This window comes from Aspergillus nomiae (assembly GCF_001204775.2).
Source record: "Aspergillus nomiae NRRL 13137 chromosome Unknown contig00143, whole genome shotgun sequence".
In the NCBI taxonomy this organism is placed as follows: Eukaryota; Fungi; Ascomycota; class Eurotiomycetes; order Eurotiales; family Aspergillaceae; genus Aspergillus; species Aspergillus nomiae.
The window spans coordinates 35,788-60,289 of NW_015378198.1; the positions used below are offsets into that span (position 1 = coordinate 35,788).

The window sequence follows — 24,502 nt, forward strand, 5'->3', positions numbered from 1 at the left end:
AGGATGCATGGATAGAAAGATGGGGGAGGAGGTCCCGGCCATGTCTGGGGTATTTCTGGGGTGGTTGGCCTCCCCCACACTGCGCGTGGTTGCCCCCACCGGATCGCCGGAAAAGTGGCGGAGGTGCGTTGCCAACGACTTAAAGGGCGCTGTGGTTGTGTCCAGCTTAGGTGCATTGCATTGCAAGCTGCTGAGCATGTCTGACCTGGCCCCAGTCCACTTCTTCTCCCATGGCTCGACCGCCATGCTGGGCGAGGCCTCGGATTCCGCTGACTACTGGAAGCGATGCGGAGATGCTGCCCTCGCTCATGGCATCGAGCACGTCGTTATCATGGTATGTCTGCAGCTCCAGCCGAGACGAACTGGAGCTACTTATTAACCTATCTGGATAGGGCGCGCACTGGGCCGCAGTCGGCGACGAAATACATATTGCGACCAACCCTCATCCCACCAAAGCCCCCATTGGCGGCGTTCACCCACGCAAGTACGTTGACTATGAGCTGGTACCTGATCTGCCGATGGGCGAGCGAGTGATTTCGACCCTGCGCCAGGCAGGCTTCAATGCCAAAGCACACCCGACCTTCACCTGGATCCACGATGTGTACCTGATCCTGATCCGCACCTTTCCCACCGGTTGTCCGCCCACGACCATCATCAGCATGAACGCAAGATTTGATCCACACTACCACATGCGTGTTGGCGCCGCTCTACGTGATTTGCGCCGCGAAAAAGTCCTTTTTATTGGATCCGGTGGGACGGTCCACAATCTGTACCGAAATGTCTGGGATCCCCTGCTGCGGTATGCGGATAACTTTGCCATGGAGTCGCCTCCAGGGAACTGGGCCCTCGACTTCCGCCAGGAATTTGAAGATGCGCTGATGAAGTCATCGGGCCCCCAGCTTCGCAAGGCAGTGACGATGCTCATGAAGATCCCCAAGTATCGGGATGCCCATGCCACGGACGATCATATTATGAGTGCCATGTTTGTGGTCGGCTTGGTGGGAGCACCCGAGGACGTAGGGACACCGGTGGAACTGGGGGCGGAGGATTGGGAGTTGACCAATATGTGCAACAGCCAGTTTACATTTGGCAGGTGGGGAGCTGTCAGGGCTTGAATGTTTCTCCCCATGGTTCATCCATTGTGACTAAATACGAACGTAAAGCATGTTGTAATTGAATCACGTTAAAACATAACCAGGTCAACGAGTATCAATGTGGTGTTGTGTCATCAAAGGGAATGTCATCAACTTTCACCACCTTTTCAGTGTCAAGACCGTACATTTCGGCTACACCCAGTCCAATCCCCAGCGCAAACTTGGCCACCGGCAGTGTCCCTCCATGGCGCACGATCCCTCTTGTATGCCACATGGCTTGCACTGGGGAGCCAGAGCAGATCAAGGCAACTGCATTGCAGCACTGCGTTTCCACCGGATCTAGAATGTCGGTCTCGCTGATCCACAGCTCGTATATCATCTCGAGGTTCAGCAGATCTGGATACTCTGTCAGCCACGTTCCGCTGGATGAAGGAGGGGACTCGTACAGAGGTCAGGCTGGTACTTGAAGTTTTTCTCTCGATTCGCCTGCGCCGCAGCCGGAGTCCAGAGGGTGTCAAAGTATGCTCGAGCCCGTTCCTGCCGGACAGACAGAGGCTCCTTGTTGTTCTTTTTTTCGGTCCTGTTCATTCGCACCAGTGAGTATTTTGCTCCTCAAGAGGCTGGGGTCTTCAATTACCGAGGCCCGTAATGATCAATCCGATCGTTGTCGAGGGTCGCAAACAAAGGGAGAAGCGCCTGCAGCGACTTTGGTATTCCATATAGAATGCTGGTCTTGAGGATCGCCTCCTTGAGACGCCGCTGGACCTGTTTCTCCTCTTCCACACCCAATCCAGCCGTTGCCATCTGGTAGATCTTTACTACATCGCCACCTCCCCCGCCGCGGCCACGGCGACTGCCTGTCCTGGCATCAGTAACCATCCCGGTCATGCTCCTTGCGTACCAGTACAGGCTTACCGCGATAGTATACCACTGTCCTCTTGTTTCCTCGTTCTGCTCACCCAACGCGCGCATTTCGGCAAGCCTGATTTCATCCATCTGGCTGGAGGAAGGGGGCTACTGTGGATTCTAGACACAGGGCCAATGGCAAGTGTGGTGGGCGTGGGCTGCTTTTGGACTCGCGGATTGTAGAACCGAACCCGAGTCAACTGCTAATTTCCGTCGGAAGTTTCCCAGGCGGAAACCGCGATCCCCCACCGGATGAGAATAGCAGACTCCGTATCTCGCCGTCCATGGCCGTCTCAATTGCATCCGCACGAGATGAATGATGCAGATTTGATTAGTATATTTAGCTCTGCCGTATGCCCGGCAGATGAGGAATGGTCCAGATGCCACTTTACGCGTCTCGACTTAGGGTCAACCACACCGCAGACCTCGAAGGCCCCTCCTATCTTTTGTTAGATACGGTCATTATTCCCGTGCTGTTGCTATCCACCATGACTCAACAAACCAACCAGCCCCTCCCCAGGGTTCGCCGAATCGTGACCGGCCACAACACCGAGACCCAAGCGGTGATTCAGCGAGACGGCCTGGTCAGTGCACGCCAGGCCGGCCACGGGCCATACATCACCCGCCTCTGGGCCAGTGACGAGCTACCACCCAACGCAAATGGTACAAGCGACATGGGCCTCGTTGAAACGGGGCTGTCGAATAATGGGACGATTTGCAGGATGGTCGATTTCCCTCCCCACTCGAAAGGCATGGTTCACCGGTCCATGACTCTGGACTATATTTATGTCACCAAGGGCGAAATCGTGCTTACGTTGGACGACGGCTCGCGGACCGTGGCCAAGGAAGGCGAGTTGGTGGTGCAGCAGGCGACAATGCATGGATGGGACAACGAGACAGACGGTTGGGCCAGGCTCCTTTGTATTCTGATTGCCGCGGAGCCCCCGGTGGTTGAAGGACAGCAGCTGAAGGCCGAGGTGCCCTTCCAGATTTAGGCCTGTAAATACATCTATATCGTATGCTAGATGCATTGTATGAGAGAAATCGTGTAACATTCTGTTTCAGGTCCTCTGGACACAGAACACCGGTTTCATTAACGCTCAATGTCAACGGTCTTTCTTCGAGCTCCCAAATCTGTGCACCTACGCCCCTGTCCATTATGGAAGCCGTGTCTGTCGGAGTTAAGTTGGAGGCAGGCGAGGACCCCCACCGGACCGGAGGCACAGTGCATCTACCAGATTGTGGAGCATCGCATGCCTCCGGCAACTTTCTACGGGTTAATCGCTGATCCGGGTAGTTATAAGGACCTAAGGAATGCTCCAGGACGGTCACAACTGAGCACAAGCGTTCACTTTGCAGGCCACAGTCATGTCTCGCACAATCGGTGGAATTGAGGTGATTTTCACCCCCACGAACCAGGGATATCACCACTATTGGACCGAGTTCAGCCCCTCCAAGATTACACTCCCTAAGGGGTGGCAACGTGAGCCTGGCCGTCGGTCTCTGAGAGAGGCGATCATCTGGGAGAAAGACGTGGCCATCACCATGCGCGACGGGATAGTCCTCCGCGGCGACGTCTTCCGACCCGCAGACAAGGATGGAGTCCCACTCCCGGCTCTCCTTCCCTGGAGCCCGTATGGAAAGACGGGAAGTGGTGAGTCCAGCGGGGTCACGAAAAGGGAGAATTCGTCCCGCTGACGGTTGATTAGGACACCACCAAACCACCAGCTTCACCTACCTCGGGGTACGCCAAGAGCACCTGAGTGGGTTGGAAAAGTTCGAAGCGCCTGACCCGGCCGAGTGGTGCCCTCGCGGGTACGTGGTGGTTAATGTCGATGCGCGAGGGGTCTTTGACTCTGAAGGCGACATCTTCATCCTTGGCACACAGGTAGGCTAATCCAGCACGCGAGCGAATATGACTCTGACCAGCGTCAAGGAGGGTCGTGATGGCCACGATACGATTGAATGGATGGCAGAGCAGAGCTGGTGCGATGGAAATGTCGCTCTTGTGGGCAATTCATGGCTTGCCATGGCCCAGTGGCAAGTTCATCCATACCCTGGGGTCGGCGACTTTATTTCTAATGAGCGAGAAATAGGTATATCGCTGCCGAGAAGCCGCCACACCTCAAGGCGATTGCCCCCTGGGAGGGCATTGGGGACTTTTATCGTGAAAGCATCTGCCGGGGCGGCATTCCAAATTATGCCTTCTGGGACTTGTTGATGCAGGAGTTCAATGGTGTGTCTAATTCTTTGTTGCGGTGTGTACTGGCTAAATCGAGTAGGGAAAACCTCTCGCGAAGATGTTGCGATGATGATCCAGAAATACCCTCTAATGAACGCCTACTGGGAGGATAAGCGGCCTCGCCTACACGATATTGAGGTGCCCATGTATATCCTGGCCAGCTACTCGACGGGTCTACACACAGAGGGATCGATCAGAGCGTGGAAGTATGCCGGGTCCAACGAGAAATGGTTTGTCCACGACTGTTTTCGACAGCCTATTGCTGCTGCTAACAGCGTCCAAGGCTGCGTATTCACCCGACGCAGGAATGGTTTGATATCTACCAGCCATTTGCCAATGACGACCTTCAACGGTTCCTCGACCACTTTTTGCTCGGCAAAGCGAACGGATGGGAAAATACACCTCGTGTCCGTCTTTCGCTGCTGCGGTACAATCGGGCTCCGATCAGTTTCCGCGCGGAAGACGTCTACCCCCCGTCTCGCGTTCAATACCGCAAATTCTACCTAGAGGCAGGAAACGGCAGGCTACTCGTCAGTCAGCCCGCGCAGGAGGCCAAAGTCACGTACCAGTCCGACTTGTGGGATGACGACGGTGCCCATTTTAGCTGGACCTTTGACGAACCCACTGAGCTGATCGGGTCGTCCCAAGTAATCCTCTACATGTCCTGCCAGGACCTCGACGACATGGACGTCTATGTGATTCTCCGCAAATTAGACAAGGACGGCAACGCACTGCTGAATTTTAACATCCCCCTCGAGCACCAAGCAGCCGGCGTGACGGAAAAGGACATTCCAGACGTCAACATCTACAAATACGTGGGGCCCAACGGGCGGCTGCGAGCGTCAAAACGAGCAACTGCAGAGGAGCCAGATATCGCCGAGAACCGCCGGGGCAACCGCGAGCCAACGGAGCTATTCTTCCCGCACGACAAGGAAGAGAAAGTCAAGCCCGGAGACGTGGTTGAGCTGCGGATCCCACTGTGTGCCGGGGGCATTGCGTTTGATGCGGGAGAGACGCTGAGGCTTGAGGTAAAAGGGCACGACCCAATCCTGCCCGAGTATCCGCCTCTCCACCGGAACCTCAAGAACCTGAACCACGGCCGGCACGCTGTCCATACCGGTGGGGGATTTGCTAGTTACCTGGTTCTCCCTTTGGCCAAGGCGTAGTGCCGGAATTAGTATTTGTAGCGGGCAGTCTCCAGGTCCAAACCAATGGTCTTGATTTCCAACCAGTTAGAACCCAGCATCGTACATCGAGTTTGAATAAAGCAAGATCTATTGAGTACCAGGATTCAGTAGAACTTTTAAAAGATTTTGATCCCAGCTTCAGAGTTCAGCCAGGCCCGACAACATTAGGCGTTCCTGCTTCCCGAAATGGTTATTAACGCCGTCTGTCTGCAAGACCAGGATTTTTATCCACACGTCCTTATGGCCCAAGTCCTTAATGCCTATCTCAAGTCTGTCGTGAGTATTACGTCAAGGCTGAGAAAAGAGGCGAGGCAAAAGTTCATCGACTCTGTACAACGACATGATCAGATCATGGCGCGGGAAGCGGAGTTTGAGGACGGCTCTCTAGGGAAGGGTGAGATTGAGAGCAGAGACACAGGACCGGGCATAAATATTACAATAAAAAACATTTCGGCGTGTATGTGATCTTGGAGGGCCGGCAGTCGTGATGTTGGGAATAATTCTTAATGCCATGTCTGCTAGGCTGGGTAGATCGAGCAATATCCTTATGATAAATCAAGCTTGTCAATGCTAGCCTCTAAAATGTCCACAGCTTTGTGTTCTGCCTCACAAGAGCAAATTCTGACGACTTGTCATAGGCTCCGCTCTCCATATAATGCATTTTGTTTCCTTGATCTGCTTCACGATATGCTCGTCCATGCTTTGAAGCACACTAGCAAACTTGTTCCTCATGGCTGCGTTATAATCGACCAAATCAGGGACGGTCCATTGGTCATACAAACGCCCATGTGTACTCAACATCTGGAAGGCGCCATGGTATCGCAGAAACAAGTAACACAAGTAGCACAGGTACTTACTCGTGCCAATTGTCCTTGGTCGCATCTCGATCGTCGATGCATCAACAGCCTCTTTTGATGCCCTCTTCGCAAGCTCCACGACCAGCTGGATCTCAGCGTGAACATGGCACGTATGAGCCCACGATTCGTATGCTATACTGGTAGGTATGCTCGCATATGGAGTAAGGTACTCGAGCTCGATGCATCGGAATATATGCTGATGTTGGTCTGCCACTGCGACAAGGTCCTCGGCGATTCTCCAATACGCCCCTATCTTTTCGAGTTGTCGAAGGGTTTTAATCGCTGCGGCGACCTGAGGAGTGTCCCCTGCGATCTCGAGCTTGGATGCATAGTCGCCTATGAGCGGCGACTTGCACCAGATGAATGTTCCTTCCACGAGCTTCTGGAGCGCCTGGGTGGTCTGACCGATGGAAGCCTCGAAATGCTCATACATTTTACAGACTTCTTGAATAGATGTGATGATTGCTTCTCGAATCTTGCGTTCAGATCTTCTAGCATAGACATGCTGAGCTCGATGTGAAAGATTATTAAAGTCCTGCCACAGAGGCTTCTTGTGTGTTCTGGCTAGATGCCTAGGTTTAGTCCATTTCCTTGAACGAAGACGGCCTAGGAGTTTCTGCTCATGCTGCTGGATGATCGAGCGGAAGATGATCTCAGTGCTGCCGGGTTCTGCCCCATTACGTTTAATCACAGCTCGAGTACGATACTGCAGCTGTGTAACAACCGCATGGAGCATTCCTTTGACATTTTCATTGATGGCGTCCATGCCTGCCACTTTAATCACCAACGTGGGAAAATTCGGAGCGAGTGAGGTACTAATGTGTTGTTCGAGGCAGACGGCCGCTACGCTCTGAGCTCCTTCGGTGACGGCAGCAATATAAGCAAAGTCATCTGCGACTTGTTTCTCTGTCTTCAGCGGCAAAAATGAATTGGAGCTGCCGTGCTGCTCATCATCGTCTTCCGCTGTCAGAACGTCCATGGGTACCGCATTCGTCTGCTTCTCCAACGTGACCAGATGCTGTCTGAAATCATCTTCCGTTACGCGCGACCAAATGGTATCAGGCGGTACGGCAGTTTGCACTGCATGAACAGTGGGCGCCGAAGATGCAGGTGGCATGAGGAGAAGTGCAGGATTGGAGGTAAGATGGTGAGACGCGTACAAGTGGTGAGCAAAGCTTGATCTGGAAAAGTCGAACAGGATGGGACATCGGACAGCCATATCCACTTATGATTGGTCGACACAAGTATTAAAAGTGGAGTCAATCTAGTGCGCCTCGCACTTCATCTTGACCATCGGACTTAACGGCCATGCGACTGAGAATTCCTGTCTAGACGGAGACAAGTCGTGTACGAACTAGTGGAGGCGCAGGCGAGCTACAGGAGACTAACTATCCTATGCGGTTGCCACGAAGTACATTATTATGTAACAGAGGTGCCTATGCCTCTGAGATCTACGCAACGCCCTGGCGGGATAGGTGAATGATTTCCCTCGTTGGACCTTTGCTGACGCTGCTGGTTAAAATGAAAAATCTAATGTGATCCTAGTATGATCCAGTCCTTGCGCTCTCGTCTAGAGGAGCTTGAAAGGGAGATGATTTGGGAAGTGAGCCAGAAAGAGAGCCATCAGACCGTCATCTTCTGCTCCTAGGCTCAAACATAGAAGCTGGACTACACAACGATGCTGCTGAAGTGCTGACGGCTACTTCGCCCACTTCTCGAATCCGACCACGCCCGGAATCTGGCATGACCCTGTCTGGGCTGCTCTTTGTCCTGAACCTGGTATGCCCTGTGTGAACTCCGGACTAGTTAAGGGACTACGTAACCTTGCCTAGTGCTTATTGTGGGGGCCGCATCTGGGTCTTGGCCGGCCATGATTGATCCAGGGCCCAGGGAATGCAGTCAGCTGGTTCCAGTCAACCCCCGGATCTTCTTTAGTATCAGCCTAGCTAATATGCTTAGCCCGCATGCTGGTCTAGAACGAACCTCCGCCTCTAGCCAATCATGGTGTGATCGTTACCGGAGCTGCCTGGGGTACAAAGGGGCAGGCATGGAAAAGACTGCCCACCATGTGGCTAATACCGCCGCACCCTGTACTTTCCCACTTCGCCGGTTTTATGTGTCAATTTTTGTGTTCTCAATATCTCCCAGTCCAACACTCCTCTACTCAGTCACCCCTAGCGCAATGGCTCTTCTCATCATTGCAGCCATTCTGCTCATCCTCGTAAGTCCTCTCCATCTCCCCGGAGACCATGCCAGCAAACCTAACTTAGAAATTAGTACCTCACCACCCTTATCATCTACAATCTCTTTCTCCATCCTCTCGCTCGCTACCCCGGGCCTACCCTCTGGCGTGCATTCCGCTTTCCCTTTATCCTCGCCAACATCCGTGGCCAACTCCCCCATCGTGTCCATGACTTCCACGCCCAGTATGGTGACATTGTCCGCGTCGCACCAGACGAACTCTCCTTCGTGGACCCCCGCGCCTGGCGGGACATCTACACCTCAGATCGTGAATTCGTCCGCCCGCACCAATACAAAGACCAACCTCCCGGCAAAACGGCACCAAATCTAATTGCATGCTCGGAGGCTGACCATACTCGCCTTCGCAAGAACCTGGCACCAGGCTTTTCGGAGAAATTCGCTGCACTCCAGGAACCAATTCTTCAAAAATACATCGATGCACTTTTTGTTAAACTGGACGCACAGATTGCGAGCAGTGGGGGTGACAGTGCCAGCAAAAGCGCTGACGTGGACCTCGTCGAATGGATCAATTACCTCGCCTTCGACGTGATAGGGGATCTCACCTGGGGTAGCTCGTTCGGGTGCCTTGAGGGTCTGCGGTACCATCCCTGGGTGCAGACAGTTAGCCAGTTCAAAGCTGCCATTATCGTTGGCTCAATGAAGTTCTACCCTCTGCTTTATCATCTACTCATGGCCATTACCCCAGCAGATGCCCTGAAGCCGGTTATGGAGATGTGGAAGGTCACGGATGAAAAGGTGGCGCAGCGGGTGGCCAGTACGACTCCCAGTACTACCACGCGACCGGACTTTGTGGGAACAATGATAGCGTCGGGCGCCATGACGCAGGAGGAGATGGAAGTGAACTCGATGCTGATCGTCGCGGCGGGGAGTGAATCAATTACCACCGTCATCACGGGCGTCATCAATTATCTTCTGCGGGAGGGGGACCAGAGGACGCTCCGTGAATTGGTAGACCTGCTCCACAACACCTTCCCCACGGAAAAGGACATTACAGCCACCCGGCTGAAATCTGCTCCATACCTCGATGCAGTCTTGATGGAAGGCATGCGCCTCTGCCCAACCATTCCAGACGCCATGCGACGGCAGGTCCCGCGGGGTGGAGCCAGGGTAGCTGGGCAATTTGTGCCAGAAGGGATGATCGTCTCGATCCCTCCGCTTGCTAGTTACCGCACGCCGCACAACTTCACTAGCCCGAGTGAGTTTGCCCCAAGACGGTGGCTGGGAGAGGATGAGCGGTTTCGCGGCGATCTGAATAAGCAGAAGGAGCTTTCAATCCATTTTCGCTGGGGTCGCATAATTGTCCTGGCCAGAATTTAGCTTGGATGGAGCTGCGGCTTATATTGGCACGCTTCTTGTGGAGATATGATCTAGCTGGGGTGGATGTGCCGGTGTGGGAGAAGCAGGGGATTTGGTGGTTTTGGGATAAGAAGCCTCTTGTCGTAAGGGTTAGAAGGGATCATTAGGGGTGCCAATGGTGGGGATGGTTCGTGACATCACTGCTTGATATTATTAGGATCCATGTCACCAACCCGGATTGGTGAAGAAGATAAGCGGCTAAGTTCCGTTCCTCACGACGGTCAGCATAATCAGTCTCGCATATCTATCGCTGATATATGCCTCCTTTCACTGCTGGATTATTAAATATTGTATTGTCCTGCTCTCCCTACATCTGAAATTCAGGTGATCCATGCGACCCTACAATCATCCGCGTGCTATTTTCTTGTGACTTCTCCCTATGCGTCCATTACCTCAAGTGACTATTATGTGAATCTGCATAGCGGAAGACTGCACTGCCGGAATCGATAAGGCTCTGACATCTTCTAAGCCCTCTGTATCGGTGCACAGCATTCATTTATTCCCCAGCAGCTGACCACAGTGTACACTCAGTAGCATTGAAAGCCATGAAATAATCTGTGAATTCTGCTGGATCAGGGGCTCATTTACATCTATGTACTACTAACATTCAACGCAACGCAAAGCTCAGCAAGCAGCCCCAAAAAACCCTAATTCTCAAACGCCAAGCCACCTTCCTCTCGGACTGCCCCATAAATGCCAGCCACATCACCCCGTTCACCCTGGTGTTCCTTAACCTGTGCCATATAGTCATCCGCCAACTTCAACCCGCGCAGAGTGGCACCCGCCTTCTCCGCCAAATCCATTGCATGCCTTGCATCCTTCCTCGCCAGGTTAACCGCAAAGAGCGGTTCCGATCTCGTGTGGTAATCTCCACTCCGCATTCTGGCCGAGTACGCAACATACGGACCGGGGAAAACGGCCTCAAAGAACTGATGCAGTGCATCTGTTCCCAGCCCGGACTTCTCTGCAACAACAAGCCCTTCCGCAATAGTCTCGACCATGCTGATGATAAAGGTATTACCGAGGACTTTGAGCTGCGACGCCTTGGCCACTGGCTGGTCACTCAAGTCCATAAAGGACTTGGCAATGACACCGGTTGTATAAGGCTTCACCTGCTCAACTGCCTCCTTCGGACCAGCAAGAACACAAATGACCTGCCCAGCATCGGCCATAGCCGGCGCACCGAAGACAGGACTGGCCACGAAGCGGCCGCCGTGCTTCTGAATCTTGTCTGAGATGGATTTTGTGGTATCTGGGTGCACGGTGGAGAGATCAACAAAGAGCTTGTTCTTGAGATCGCCGGCACCCACAGCGGTGTCAATGGTCTGGGTGATGGCGGCGTCGTCTCCGACACAACTGAATATTATGTCCGACTTGGTGACTGCTTCCTGGATAGAAGACGCAAGGGCTGTGTTAGGGTGTTGTGCGGCGAAGGTCTCGGCGCGGGAGGTGGTTCGGTTGTAGATGAGACTGGGGCGTCGATGGGGGCTTTTGTGGCAAGGTTCTTGGCCATTCCCTGTGGTGATGATTAGTATGTAGAAAAGAACGATGAGAGCGATTAATCTACGCACACGGCCCAGGTTGCCGAGGCCAATCCATGCTAGTTGAGGAGACATTGTGCAGGTATTGCAGGTGGTAGGTGTCGTTCCTCTACGCTAGGGAGTGAGACGGTGCATTGCTCAGGATCACGCAACGGGGCTCAATTATATAAGTACGATCTCAATGCCACTTGATCTGCATTTTTGTAAGCAGCTCCTACTCCAGCGTAGACACGATCCACTCCGGGCTCGTTAATGTTGGGACCAAGGCACAGGCACAGCGGGCCCGTGGCCGCTGGCTGAATTGCCCGATGTGGACTAGACTCTGCTCCGGCATGGCGGACAAGACAGCTTACAGCCCTCCACATCACTAGAAAACTACATTATTTCTCAGAACAGAAAATGCCCCGCTACGGGATTATTCAAATTTGCTTACACAGCAGAAATGAGGAGTCTTCCAGAACCAGAAATCCACGTCTAGAAACTATTCTCGTCGGACCGACAAGCCCCTTGTCTAGCTGACGGACGTGTGAATTATATAAGGGTACAATCCATACCTTAACTGTGCGGGTATGGCAGTTCCATATTGAGTTTGAAGAGCAAGATGCAGGTCACCCATGTTGTCCTCCTCCAGTTCAAGGTGGATGTCTCTGCTGAAGACAAAGTAAAAGTACGTGGCGCCCTCCTCATGAAGAACACAATATCTTACCCCTAAAGCAGGTCGCCAGTCAAGTACGGGCTCTCCGAGAAAACTGTCTCCACCCCGAGACCAAGATGCCGTACATTGTATCTATGAAAGCCGGATGTGACAATTCCATTGAAGGGCTACAGGTAGTCTTCTCGCAGTCCCCTTTCTATGCTTTCTATGGACACGACTGACTACGTATTACTGGCAGAATGAAATCAGTCATGGCTTTGTCTCTGTATTTGCGAATGAGCAGGACCGTGATTACTTTGTGAAGGAAGATCGGGTGCATCTGGGGCTTGTCGCGAGTGTCAAGGGATACTTGGCGAAAGTGCAGGTGGTGGATTTTGTTGATGAGGCGTATGCCTAGCCATGTATAGCAGAGACTATCAAGAGTGTTATTAGTCAATTAATCCATCTGCAATTTGATTGACAAGAACAAATCTCCAAGAGTATGTTTCGCAGTTATGTACTATGGCATGGATCAAGTGGGTCTGCAGAACGGACCACAAAGTCCTGTGTATCTCAAAAAAATATGTCGGAATGCATTTATAAGCCAAGTCTACTTGTTGACGATCTCCATGCTTCCATAACTATCCATGATATCAGTGCACATCTAAGAAGCCATTCAAGAGGGGCAACTGTATCTACGGCTTTGTACCCAGTACCAACACTGTCCAGCCCGTGGACAGTTTCTTTACAGAATGTATCGCTACCAAGGATAATATTCAGACACATATCCCTGATAAGCTAGGTTTTGAGGAGACTTCAATCTTCAGTATGGACATTATAACTCTCAACCAGGGCCAGGCGCTCTATCAAAGCTTGACACTCATACTGCCAACTAAACCGACGAAGAGTATACAGGACTCTCCAGTAATTTGACAGCTTACAGGTATACCAGTGGAGGGTGACCATGTGAGGATTCCATGGCCACCTCTGGTATGTTTTCCTCTCGAACTATTTACCTATGACCGTCTGACAAATCTTGTGTTTCCCCTTGGGTCAGCATTACATCCAAACACATCCATGAAGCTGTGAAGGTGTTTGTATTCGTCCAGCCTGCTTAAAGAGTGGCTTGATATCAAATCGAATCGCGCATTATTGTGTTCCACTGTTGTAAACAGCGATTCTGGATTTGATACGAGCCTACTCGCCACAGAAACACAATAGATGTCGTCAACATAGATCGGTTTATAATAGCTACGTATCCCTAGAATACAGATTGTGCATAGTATGCAGTATCTTAACCCTATGAACCCGTGTTTGAAGCGACATAACAGCAAATACCAACAGTAGAAAAATGCCCATGGCCGCTAGGAAGTGATTATGGGAGGTTCTTCACGGAGCAGCTGTCTATGGCTGTATTGGCACCTACCCTATCAAAGAAGCAGCAAGCATTATAAGCCCGCCCAAGCCATCCATTCCCGAGCACCACTCCTCCCAATTTGCCGAGCCTCTGGTAGCAAATGGCTTCTGAGTCAGCATTTCATCGGTACAATATAACTGACCTTCCCGAGTTTGACTAGATCACCGTTGGCAGCCAGCCCAAACGGAGTCTGGATCCCAGGTTCTTTTTCACTTTCTGCCTTCCATACAAGCTCGTTTCCTGCCTCCCACAGCTGCTTCTTTGCTGGAAGGGGTGCTATAATAAGGTCCGTCTGCAAACCACACATTGCTGCGGGTTCAAAGTAAACTAGCATATTCACGACACGATAAATTACGCATAATCTTTGCCTGAATCAGCACTTCGATCTCCATCGTATTGTAAAAGAGGATAGACTGTGGGACTCCAACCTTCGCCTTGACTCCTCAAAGGTCCATTCCTTCCAGCTGTTGTTAGGATCGGAGTTGTGTAGCGCAAATGTTACATTCTTTGTAAGCTCACTGCCGCTGAGCTGCTTAGACAATGCCTAGATTATATTATTACGGATGGCATAAAGGGAGGAAATACTAAAGCTAGACTTACTGTGATCGTCTTAAGCAACAGTAAATCAAAGTTATTGTACTCCGTCTCGCCTTCGTCTAATCGAATGATGATATAAATAGAGAGGGCTTGCATGGCAGCCAGCAGTTCCCACTTGTTTAACTTCAGGTGCTAACATTGCTTATTAGCTCATTATACGCCTTCATCTTCTCTAAATAGACTTATATCAACATACCTCGTCGCAAAACCGTTCACATTCCATCCGTACGTTCTTCCAGAACAACCTTCGACTCGCTTGGATCCCGCTACCGATCATATGCACCAGATCGATGCAATTGGCGAGTGGTTCGAAATCGGGGTTACAGATATCGGAAGATACCATAGCTGGGTGGATAAATGGTGGAAACATGTTGTGGGCTAGCATCATTTGGGAATAAGATTTTAGATTGTGGAGTATCAGCTTTGCTACCCTGTGTGTCCCGGTTCCCATGTTTGGGCGCTTGACAAGCGATCGGATAGCTTGAGTTGGTACAGGCGGGATGGAAGGCTTAGGATAAGATAGGGGTTGTTGTACTTGAACTGTTTCATGGGTCGACGATGTCGAATGATAGATGTAAGATGACGACCCTGATGGAGTATACTGAACGTTCTCGTCATCCACATGTGCAGTTAGGAGATCGCTGAAATCAAGGTATGATATGATGTCATTACCATATCTCCCTCCAAGAACTGCGAATTCGGGGTCTGTGAGTGCTATGGCTCCATCGAGAGGTACATCACCACCGTTGCTCGCTTCTAGAGTGTTTCCAGCCCCGGGAACATCTGCCACCGACGAAGGGACCTGCTGCGAGCATTCGATCTGTTCATCGTCGTCACGGGCCTGAGTCCTTGGCTCTGAACCCTTGGACGTAGTCGCTGGGTACTGACATCTAATGCCTTTGGCTTCGCACCTCGAGCATTCGGCCCGCTTATTATCACAACGCGCCTTTCCTCTCGCGCAGGCAATACAAGATCGAGCCCGAATGTCACTTCGCACTCTTCGGGATCGACAGTAATATCCATGTCTCTTCAGCGTGGACTCTAAGATATCACATTTTAAGACAGAGCCCGGTCTGAGAGAAAATAAAACCTGATGGGAATAGAAACTCACCCTTATCGAATGGTTTATTGCAACGTCCACACCGTAGAACAGATTTCACTTGTCCTTCGTACATTTCAAATTTGACCGCGTAAAACTTTGGAAGTTCCGACATGTCTGATATAAAGACGTCATTTTCAAATTTCGATAGCATTTGTCAGCACTGAGATCTCTTACTAAAAATAGCCTGTTGGCGGCCGACCTTAGAAGGCTTACATGTGCGAAGTTTATTGTACAGTACTAAACACACTTCGAGGCGGAACAATTTGTACCTGCCAAGTATCCCGGAACATTTTGTAACCGTCTTTCTGGACAGATTCCACACCCCTTGAACCTCCCTTTCTCTAACGACATTGGATTTAGACGTTAAGATGAGTACAGAACTCATATTAGTCTCGTAGATATGATCATCAGGCTGGCTTCAAATTGCACAACGCCACCATGGTATCGGAGGTAACGTACTCGAGTATACTTAAATATATGCATGCCTCTCCCAGATATTTTCCTTGTCAAACAATACATCCAACCGCCTAATTGCTCTTGCCAATTCTGTATACATTTCACAATCAGCATGGCTCCCTTTCCATCCGCAACCTCAAAGTGGCACACGGAAACATACCAATCCATATCTCCCACCCGCCCCGAGCTTTCCGCCAAAGGAAAAACCATCGTAATAACTGGAGGAGGAAGCGGTATCGGCGCAGAGACCGCTCGCCATTTCGCAGAAGCAGGCGCATCTCGTATCGTCCTCCTCGGTCGTAGAGAACAACCCCTTCTCAACACGAAAGCCTCCATCGACACCAAATGCTCTGGCGTGGAAGTACTCGTGGCTTCTACCGACATCACGAAGAAAAACGAAGTTGATGGAGTGTTCGGCAGATTCATCGGCGACGGAAATGTACACGTTCTCGTCAGCAACGCGGCAGTGATTGGCCCTCAGGATGCCGTCGGTGATGTGGACGGTGACAAGTTTCTCGATGCCATTGAACAGAACCTGAAAGGATCGTTGAACATCGCGCAGGCATTCCTTCGGTACGCGTCAAAGGATGCGGTTGCCATTGAGACTTCTTCGTCTGCAGCACATATCAATTTTACCCCGGGGTTTTCTTCCTATAGCATTGCCAAGTTGGCGGTCTTTCGACTTTGGGATTCTTTCGCTTTTGCAAACCCGCAGCTGAGTGTTTTTCATGTACAGCCGGGCGTGGTGGACACGGCGATGAATAGGGAAGCGGGCGGCGTTGCTGCTATGGGCTTCGCGGATGATGGTAAGTAGTACGCGGATTGATTAAAGAGTTTTTCCATAGACTAACTCTTGTATCAGTTTCTCTGCCGGCAAGCTTCAATGTTTGGCTCGCAAGCGGCGAAGCACATTTCTTGAGAGGTAAATATCTGTGGGCGAACTGGGACGTTGATGAACTCAAGGCGAAAGAGGAGGAGATCGCAGCGAGTCCAATACTCAGTATTGGATTGGTTGGGTGGCCGTTTGATAGTGCTGGCTGGAAGTCCAGTTGGAAGACTCAGACTGATGGTAGCGTTTAGCCGGTACTCGATGGACCTACTCCAGAAGGGTGTCAGCCTGAAGGCGACTGATATTCCGATTTTCATAACTATAATACCTACTCATGGATTTTCGGTCCATGGTGGGTTCTGCCGATGTCTAATCAGAGCGATCTGTTTGAACCTGGCTCATGATTTTCGTTCTTTCTTTAATCAACTTGTTCAGAAAATTGGTTCGGCTGGATCTCACCTTCGAGCTCGTTCATCCGATCGGCTTACCACCGCATAGTCCTAAGTCACCCACACAGACGATGGTATTTGATTTCATGGCAAACGAAATACCAAGAATACCCAAGTCATTGCATTGCCTCGTATTTTAGGGTGTCGACAACTGCGACTTCGATATTCAATTCTGCATAGAGTATGCTCCGTATTGATCTCAGACGTTTGCCTAATTCGTCGATCTAGCAGTATAAGATAACACGATACCTTGGCAAAAACTATAGGATGCCTATCGGCTATAGTGAACCGATAGTGAAATATGGAGAGACCCATCTAGACATTTTAGCCTGCGTTTTAATCTTCTTTGCAGGATAAATGATTACCGATCAGATGTAGATATTCCATTAGTATCTTGCTTTCAGAATTTTCTGCCTAAACTTTACGATTTTCAGTTCTCCAAATCATACTTTTCTAATCCCATTTCTACTTGGTACTTGCCAGTGTAGTGCTGGAGTTAATACAGAGGAAGCGAATTCTTCTGAAGAAGGTCACCACGCGGACTTTTATGTACAGCAGAGAACGAGAAACCGGTGTCTTCTATATACATTAGAAGTACTAGCTCCTCAGTATGTGTCCCCCTCTCCAAGACTTTCCAGCTGGTTGTAGCTCAATATTTCTAAATAGTACCATGGAGAAGCTATGTGACTTCTGGTCGGAGCGTTGCTCCAGAGAGGGACAAGATGAGACACAGTCAATGTATCGAGCTCCACAAGTCAGACTGGCTCAACGGCAATTCCCAGGACACCATAATCCCAATCTTTCCTCACCCGCATCTCCCATGTCACATCCTCTATCGTAGCCTCTTCTGCAATGTGGTTTACTAAAAGCGCATGTATGTACAGCCGAATATCAGTCGGTTAAGATATTCAGTTCTTAGTGCCTGAAATGGCCTCACCCCCAGTGTGTGCCTCCCTACTCCGGTCATCGTTCAGAAGCATCGTGTCCATATCGTCCTGTTCTTTTTCAAGGTGACCCATAACCGCCCAAAATAGTGGCCCTGAAAGCCCCAAACTTACTGCCAATCCGACGTCCATCCATAATACCTTTGGATCACGTGAAACCGGACCGAGAGCTATACCGATAGCGCTTCCAATGCCAGCACTCAGCTGCCTCATCGACTGGACTACAGTGCGCATATCCTTAGGTGCCTTGCTGTAGCTATACTCACTGAGAGTGACGAAGCCGAATATTTCAGACACAGCTAAGATCACATATATAGGCGTCTGCACCCAGACCTTGATTTCATTAGGCAAGGCGGACTGTCCGACTCTTTGCGCTGCCGGACAAACCAATGGAGCCTCGTAGCAGGGACCAGAATTATAAATCATCTTCTGCACTCCAGCAGCGTAGGCGAACGTCGCTGCCATTGTCAAGAAGGCCATAGTCATGCGCATGAGGGGACCAAAGGGGATATGGTATCTAGCAAGGGTTGGGTAGAGTAGTTTCTGGATGACTGGGCCAAGTAAAACGCAGGCGATTGGGTTTAGAACCTGAATCCCGTCGTTGGGAAAGCCAGCGAGCTGCATTTCGCCTGCTTGCGAAACGAGGTTGTTGGTCATTTGGTTGATACCAAGATGGAACAACACGAACCAGGCCCTATCCGTCACACGGTCAGTAAGCTCTCGTGTCCCGTATCCCAAAGGGAGAATTCCAGGGGGAAAAAGTTTACATGACTTGACATGCACGAAGCCCACTTTGAATCTCTGTAACGAAACGATCCGTCCATGGGACTGCCCGATTGTGTTTTTCTAATTGGTAGTGTGGTCGTGCAGCATCCATCTTGAACTTATCGTGGATAGCATATGTCAGAACCTTTCCAGCTTGTAACAAAACACCACCTTGAGCTGGGTACCGTTCTGCAACTAATCAGCCACACCCTAATGTTGGTATGTGGGAACGCACCGAGTTCCTTGCCAAATATAGCAAGCAAGGCAACCCCAATCCAGGATGAGCACAACGCAAGGACATTAGCCGCCCAGAAGCCACGTTCCTTCTCGAGATAAGTCGACGCCAGGATAGAGAGTGCGGCGATATTGGTGATCCTACTATGGGTTAGCCTGTGCCACCCATTGATTCTTGAAGATGCTAACCAGTAGTAGACGTTGTAAATATACTGCAAGGTCAAAGTTCGATCTATGATCACGCGTTCTCCGGTTGCCAGGGTCTTGACTTGTGGAGGCTTGACCGGGTATTGATCTCCTAATGCCATTATTAGATTTAATCCAATATAAGGTGCTTCACAGGATAAAATACCGATGAAGGGCGTGATTGCTGCTTTTGTTCCTCCAACACCGAGACCTATTAATATCATAGAGAGAATAAGGCCCGCGAGGCCTGATTCATAGCGAAAAAGCGAGGGTAGAGACGTTATAAACTGTACGAGCGTGCCACAGAAATACAAGCTATATTGTGTTAGCAACCTGGCCAAGTCCTGGTGCCTTGACCCGCTCACACGCACCTCAGGCTGATACAGAGAACCACGTATCGCCCTAGCCATGCATCCGACACAAGGGCGAAAGGGATGGGCACCAAGTAATAGAATAAGTAGAAGGCGTTGAAGATCATGGTCGCGCGAGACTGCCCCAGCCCAAGAGCACCTGGCACGGCACCATCACCCGGATCATTCTGTATGTAGTTCTCTGCCATTATGTCTTAGCAGTATATCATATCATGTCCCATCATCTCGCTGTGCACCTACGCCAAGGAGTTGTGATTGTGTAGTATGTGAAGCGCTCTGCTCCACTTACGATCAAGGAGACCCAGACTTTTCTGGGTAGCTTGTCAACGACATGTCTCAAAGACCCAATCTCTTCATCTGTAGCATCTCGAGCCGAGAGAGATTCATGATCAATGCCCGAAGGGCCGCTTCCAGTATCAACAATCCTCGCCATCGCATTGGAAAACGGTACAAGTGAATGGTTACCAAAAATGGACATTCCCATGATTACCTATATATCACACGAGCGAGAAGGGGGGCTGACAGCAAATCGGACATGTGGGAACATCAAGAATTACACCATCGTTAGCCACAAAGCTTACCGCCGATCAACTCCGTAACAGACGGTGAGGTAGGTACCCGACTGTTTTGTTCCTGTCTGACAATAGTACGGATCATTTTGCACACTACTTTTACCCACATCTTCCACTGTGTTTTTTAGAAATTTACTGCTTATAGCCAGGGGTTATGTGCCCTGGAATTTGTATGGACTAACCGAAAATTACATGTTTACTCTATTATTTAGTAGAAAAAGAGAACATGCGTTTAAAATGAATTTTTAAATCAATGAATGGATCTTAAAATTACACTAAGTTATATATATACAGCCAAAAGTACAGGGCAATGTTAAACTTTTCTTATGAATTTTTGATGATATTATTATTGAGCACGTTGTATATTACAAGTAATTTTGGGCCATGATTTACAAACAATCTCATTGAGGTACCAAGATACACGAAATGGCTGTTTGGTATGGAATACATTGGTGGCTGGATTGCGTACGTGGCCATTCGCTTCGTTCTGGGAAGGCATAATCCAGGTCCACTTACACCACCAACTATAGACCAAATCTAAGGTGATATATGGAAATCTTCATTTATTACTTGCCGCGGAACGGGCGGGAATGAAAAAAAGTATACAATGTGTTCTGTAACCCTGTTCCCGGGGGGTTCTAACCTAGCCATACGCCACTCTCTACCTGGGGTACAAAGCTACCCCACCATTAACCTTAGTTGACTCCCTGCCCTCTAGCTCAGTAGAAAATAAGATATATATGATTATCCAAATATGTATACTTGTATTCGTATTTTATTTTGCAAATGTACAACCTCTACAGATACTGTAAATCTGGTGTACAGATAGTTGACCAATACGCACATGCTAAGCCGGATTTGATCTATGCACAGTGTCCAACATGTGACCAGTGGACTCTATGAAGTACGAGTTAAACTGTTAAAGTGCCGCCGCTTACCCCCGAAGTTGCCTGACGAGAGTACCGTACCCCTCTTGCTCGCACGTATTATCTTCATCAAGTTTTAATCAGCATTTCTTTACGATTCATGATGCCTAGTGTGGAGGCAAGCAAGTTCCAATACAAGGTAGAAGGGAAGGATGGTATTCAGCCTCGCTGTGCTTTTGCCTCTCACTGAACACTGACGTTGTTGGTAGTCTACGTCGACGGGTTGTGGCAAGCCAATATTGTTGCACCCGGAGAGCCTCTACATAGAACTCTAGATGTGACACTAGATCTCTTGTCGATTGGTAGTAGCGCCGCGCTGCTACCTCCATCAAGCGCACTTAATGCCTTGCAATTAAGATCGGACGATCGTGCGTCCAATTTTCTCATACGTCTTCTCCAGCAGCCGCTGCCGGCATCTTCCGTTCTTGCTATCAAGTTCATTCTGCCCGTAAAGTCTGGCTTCACGGTCAGGTCCGACTTCCTTGAGCGGCGTCTGGAAGGTTACGAGGGTGCGTTGAGTGTCGAAAGCTTTTTGACGCCAAGAGAAGAAATTAAAGCTCCTGATTTCCGATGCCTGGATAGTAAATCTCCATTGAGCGTACTTGATCTTCTACCCCATGCTGTTGGAGCCGTTCAAGTCCAGAGCGAACAGCAGCTTGCCAGTCTGGAGGTCGAGTTAGCGAACAGGTTATCATTCGCATGGATCTCGCCTGAGCCAATTGAAGAGAAACGCATCGCGTGGATAAAAGGCAAGGAGGACCTGGAGAGCGGGAGGCGCATATGGGAAGCCGCTCGATCATTGGGCATCAAGGTGGTGATTCTGGACCATGACGGGCATTGGTTTCAGAAGGATGATGACCGCTGGAGCTTTTTACGAGAAGCTTTTATTCCAACCGATATCACCGCTGACCAAGGGTTCGTAGACCGCATCGTGGCCGCGGTGCGTAGCTACGACAAGCCTATCCATGCGCTTGTGACGGTCAACAATGCTGGAGCAATCGGCACTGCACGAGCTTGTCAAATATTGGGGTTCCGGTCTGCGCCACCCGAGTCATACATCATTGCTGGAGACAAGTTCAAGACGCGAGAGATGGAACCCGATAACGGAGGAGCATTCAAGATCTTCAATATCGACGAGTTACGCACACGGCTGCGGTCCAAGACGAATTCGCCCATTAAATACCCTGTAATCGTGAAACCCTGTATGGGGTGGGGTAGTGAGTGTGTTGCCAAAGTGCAGACCGAAGAAGAACTCATTCAAGCAGTCGCACGGGCTTCAAGTCGACACAGTGAAGGGCCAAACCCGCGGTCGGATGTGATGATTGAGCCGTATATCGAGGGGCCTGAAGTTGATGCTAATTTTGTTCTGATCGAAGGGGATATCATCTTCTTTGAGGTTGCAGATGACTTTCCCAAAGCTGGCGAAAAGGCTGGGAATGCAATGAACGGCTCCTTCATGGAGACAGATATGGTTCTCCCGACAGGGCTTTCCCCAAAAGAAATTCAAGTTACGAAGGATTCGATTCATCAAACCCTTTTGCGGCAAGGCTTCCGGACCGGCGTCTTTCACTGCGAGGGGCGAATTCGCTATGCATCCAAAGCGTACGATACGCGTGATGGCATTGTTGACTTGTATCCCAGCGATCGGGTACAAGGCAACGAGGAACCCTCCTTCTACCTGCATGAGATCAATGCTCGACCGGGTGGTTATTTTGTGAGTAGTGCTACGCTGTTGACCTACGGTGTGGACTACTATGCCAATCACATACTGGCCGCTCTCGGCGACTTTGATCGATGTCGTGCGCTGAGCGTACCTTTCTGCCATGGCCCACAATGGTGGCTTCAGGTCATCATCATTCCAGAGGACAAAAGTGGCGTGATGAAAAGTCTTGACGCCGGCAAAGAGATGTTGGAGCGGCATGAAGATCTACGATTGGCCATCGTAGACTATAAGACGATGAAGAAAAAGGGGGACAAATTACTCGGACCCAAGGCCAAAGTATTCAGCTACCTAGCATATTTTTCCGTGGCCAGTAGAAGGAGTAGAGAGGACTGTCTCAGGCTGGGACAGAAAGTACGAAGGAGTTTCACGTACGAAATTGAATGAACGCTGGTTCAGTAGGTAGTCAACTTTGCATCGAGTTCGTCAATTTATCACTATCCAAAATTGCAATGAAAGCATAAGTAAGCCTACCCACACGGGTTCACTGAGTGTAGTACTGGTACACCTCCTGCCCATAGAATTTTAGAGCTGTTTCCCTGTATCCTCTAATGAACCTTCTCAGTACGGATTCACCGATGCTGTCCCATCTCGGGTCCAAAAAGGTTTCGATCTTCTGGTCTATGGTCCATTCGCCATTCTCCAGCTCTTTGCGTCTCAATGCCCTGACACTCTCTGGGATAAAGCTCCTCACCTCTGAGAGCTTAAGTTCGAGTGGTAAACCCATGAAAAAGGGAATCGAGTATCGATCTTTCTGTGAAGGTGCCCTTACTCGATGAACTGTGGCTCTGGCTGCACCCTCAGTGGCCGCTTCAAAGGCGTAGCCTAAGTTGACAACGAGAGTGTTTGGGATTGGGTCCACAGGAATCCAACTGCCGTCTCTGCCTTGCACATCCAGGGCACATTCGGAACCAACCTGGTGTAGAAGGTGAGCCATCCAGCCATATCCTTGTGCGGGCCTACGCCTTGGCCCTCTTGCTCTGGCTGCATGGCCGGGTAGAAGTTGAGTCTAAGCCGATGCTGAGGAGGAAGAAAGTCGCCCTCTGGGGTGGAATCGGCGGTGGCGGAAGCTGCATTCTCGTTGAAGAAGCCATCGAATGTCCCTGTTGGGATGCCAAATGCTTCCTCCACGAGATGCACGAACCTGTAGGATAATTCGGCGAACGCATTCAAGAAAATGAGGAAATGTCAGTCGAAACCACTTGCTGCTGATCGTCATGTAGGTACCTACTCGTTAGCCGCTTTCTTAAAGCCAGGCACTTCATTTTCTGACGGCCACACGTTTGGACCCCTGAGCCTCCAGTACAAGTTCGAAAAATCTCTTCCCCGGTCGTTCGGGACTGCATCCTTCTGGTAGACCTCAGGCAGCTCCGTAGCAATGTCGTATTGCTCCCTCAAATCAAGCTTCCCCTGAGTGGTTTCCTGGGCAAAGTCACTAAAACCAAGGAACTGGGGGGATTTAGTTTTAGACAACTCTCTCTTTCGTTCTAGCGGCAAATGAAAGAGCGCCGGAAGCTTCTCTGCCAAAGCACTTATGATCTCTTCCGAGACTCCATGGTTGGAAATATACAGAAAGCCGATGTTGAATAATGCATCATGCAACTGATCAAGAAGAAGTCCTCGCGTTGAGGGATCCTCTGCGAGTTTCAAATCAAGGACTGGTATCTTCCTGGTAGATGACATCTCTGCCGTATCTGACAAGCGATCTACTGCGGTGGTGTGGCATTTCAAACTTCGTAGTGTCCTCATATTTGGTCAACTTCTTATACGCAAGGGTACTATAGTATGATATCATTGGGTCACATGCCTAAGAATTATAAATCAATTTTCATAATACCTTGATATATAAGTCAGG

The 24,502-nt window shown here is 50.2% G+C and overlaps 13 protein-coding genes across 13 annotated transcripts; 7 read left to right on the plus strand and 6 right to left on the minus strand.

The window, feature by feature from the left end:
• Positions 1-40: 40 nt before the first annotated feature.
• ANOM_005724 (DODA-type extradiol aromatic ring-opening family dioxygenase) lies at positions 41-1,115 on the plus strand (the record flags this gene model as incomplete). The annotated part of the gene is made up of 2 exons (XM_015550981.1): positions 41-334; positions 393-1,115. The coding sequence occupies 2 exons, from the start codon at positions 41-43 to the stop codon at positions 1,113-1,115; spliced, it is 1,017 nt and encodes a 338-aa protein (XP_015406659.1).
• A 94-nt stretch (positions 1,116-1,209) lies between these two features.
• On the minus strand, positions 1,210-2,090 carry ANOM_005725 (uncharacterized protein; the record flags this gene model as incomplete). The annotated part of the gene is made up of 3 exons (XM_015550982.1): positions 1,210-1,490; positions 1,541-1,674; positions 1,732-2,090. 3 exons carry the CDS (start codon positions 2,088-2,090, stop codon positions 1,210-1,212), a joined length of 774 nt encoding a protein of 257 aa, XP_015406658.1.
• A 398-nt stretch (positions 2,091-2,488) lies between these two features.
• ANOM_005726 (cupin domain-containing protein) lies at positions 2,489-2,995 on the plus strand (the record flags this gene model as incomplete). The annotated part of the gene is made up of 1 exon (XM_015550983.1): positions 2,489-2,995. One exon carries the CDS (start codon positions 2,489-2,491, stop codon positions 2,993-2,995), a length of 507 nt encoding a protein of 168 aa, XP_015406661.1.
• A 373-nt stretch (positions 2,996-3,368) lies between these two features.
• Positions 3,369-5,408, plus strand: ANOM_005727 (CocE/NonD family hydrolase; the record flags this gene model as incomplete). The annotated part of the gene is made up of 6 exons (XM_015550984.1): positions 3,369-3,654; positions 3,710-3,888; positions 3,937-4,037; positions 4,097-4,236; positions 4,283-4,472; positions 4,526-5,408. The coding sequence occupies 6 exons, from the start codon at positions 3,369-3,371 to the stop codon at positions 5,406-5,408; spliced, it is 1,779 nt and encodes a 592-aa protein (XP_015406660.1).
• Positions 5,409-6,035: 627 nt separating this feature from the next.
• ANOM_005728 (nucleic acid/nucleotide deaminase domain-containing protein) lies at positions 6,036-7,403 on the minus strand (the record flags this gene model as incomplete). The annotated part of the gene is made up of 1 exon (XM_015550985.1): positions 6,036-7,403. One exon carries the CDS (start codon positions 7,401-7,403, stop codon positions 6,036-6,038), a length of 1,368 nt encoding a protein of 455 aa, XP_015406667.1.
• Positions 7,404-8,468: 1,065 nt separating this feature from the next.
• ANOM_005729 (cytochrome P450) lies at positions 8,469-9,865 on the plus strand (the record flags this gene model as incomplete). Its single annotated transcript, XM_015550986.1, has 2 exons — positions 8,469-8,507; positions 8,564-9,865. The coding sequence occupies 2 exons, from the start codon at positions 8,469-8,471 to the stop codon at positions 9,863-9,865; spliced, it is 1,341 nt and encodes a 446-aa protein (XP_015406666.1).
• Positions 9,866-10,551: 686 nt separating this feature from the next.
• Positions 10,552-11,520, minus strand: ANOM_005730 (NAD(P)-dependent oxidoreductase; the record flags this gene model as incomplete). The annotated part of the gene is made up of 1 exon (XM_015550987.1): positions 10,552-11,520. The coding sequence occupies one exon, from the start codon at positions 11,518-11,520 to the stop codon at positions 10,552-10,554; it is 969 nt and encodes a 322-aa protein (XP_015406680.1).
• Positions 11,521-12,046: 526 nt separating this feature from the next.
• ANOM_005731 (Dabb family protein) lies at positions 12,047-12,497 on the plus strand (the record flags this gene model as incomplete). The annotated part of the gene is made up of 3 exons (XM_015550988.1): positions 12,047-12,112; positions 12,163-12,273; positions 12,339-12,497. 3 exons carry the CDS (start codon positions 12,047-12,049, stop codon positions 12,495-12,497), a joined length of 336 nt encoding a protein of 111 aa, XP_015406681.1.
• A 1,004-nt stretch (positions 12,498-13,501) lies between these two features.
• On the minus strand, positions 13,502-15,116 carry ANOM_005732 (uncharacterized protein; the record flags this gene model as incomplete). Its single annotated transcript, XM_015550989.1, has 6 exons — positions 13,502-13,600; positions 13,639-13,858; positions 13,925-14,040; positions 14,097-14,225; positions 14,290-14,913; positions 14,982-15,116. The coding sequence occupies 6 exons, from the start codon at positions 15,114-15,116 to the stop codon at positions 13,502-13,504; spliced, it is 1,323 nt and encodes a 440-aa protein (XP_015406678.1).
• Positions 15,117-15,763: 647 nt separating this feature from the next.
• Positions 15,764-16,731, plus strand: ANOM_005733 (SDR family oxidoreductase; the record flags this gene model as incomplete). The annotated part of the gene is made up of 2 exons (XM_015550990.1): positions 15,764-16,457; positions 16,514-16,731. 2 exons carry the CDS (start codon positions 15,764-15,766, stop codon positions 16,729-16,731), a joined length of 912 nt encoding a protein of 303 aa, XP_015406679.1.
• Positions 16,732-17,837: 1,106 nt separating this feature from the next.
• ANOM_005734 (oligopeptide transporter) lies at positions 17,838-19,862 on the minus strand (the record flags this gene model as incomplete). The annotated part of the gene is made up of 7 exons (XM_015550991.1): positions 17,838-18,567; positions 18,641-18,827; positions 18,874-19,013; positions 19,062-19,170; positions 19,225-19,373; positions 19,430-19,610; positions 19,670-19,862. 7 exons carry the CDS (start codon positions 19,860-19,862, stop codon positions 17,838-17,840), a joined length of 1,689 nt encoding a protein of 562 aa, XP_015406684.1.
• Positions 19,863-21,030: 1,168 nt separating this feature from the next.
• On the plus strand, positions 21,031-23,034 carry ANOM_005735 (uncharacterized protein; the record flags this gene model as incomplete). The annotated part of the gene is made up of 2 exons (XM_015550992.1): positions 21,031-21,082; positions 21,137-23,034. 2 exons carry the CDS (start codon positions 21,031-21,033, stop codon positions 23,032-23,034), a joined length of 1,950 nt encoding a protein of 649 aa, XP_015406685.1.
• Positions 23,035-23,131: 97 nt separating this feature from the next.
• Positions 23,132-24,330, minus strand: ANOM_005736 (putative gibberellin 20-oxidase; the record flags this gene model as incomplete). The annotated part of the gene is made up of 3 exons (XM_015550993.1): positions 23,132-23,563; positions 23,611-23,791; positions 23,879-24,330. The coding sequence occupies 3 exons, from the start codon at positions 24,328-24,330 to the stop codon at positions 23,132-23,134; spliced, it is 1,065 nt and encodes a 354-aa protein (XP_015406682.1).
• Positions 24,331-24,502: the final 172 nt, after the last annotated feature.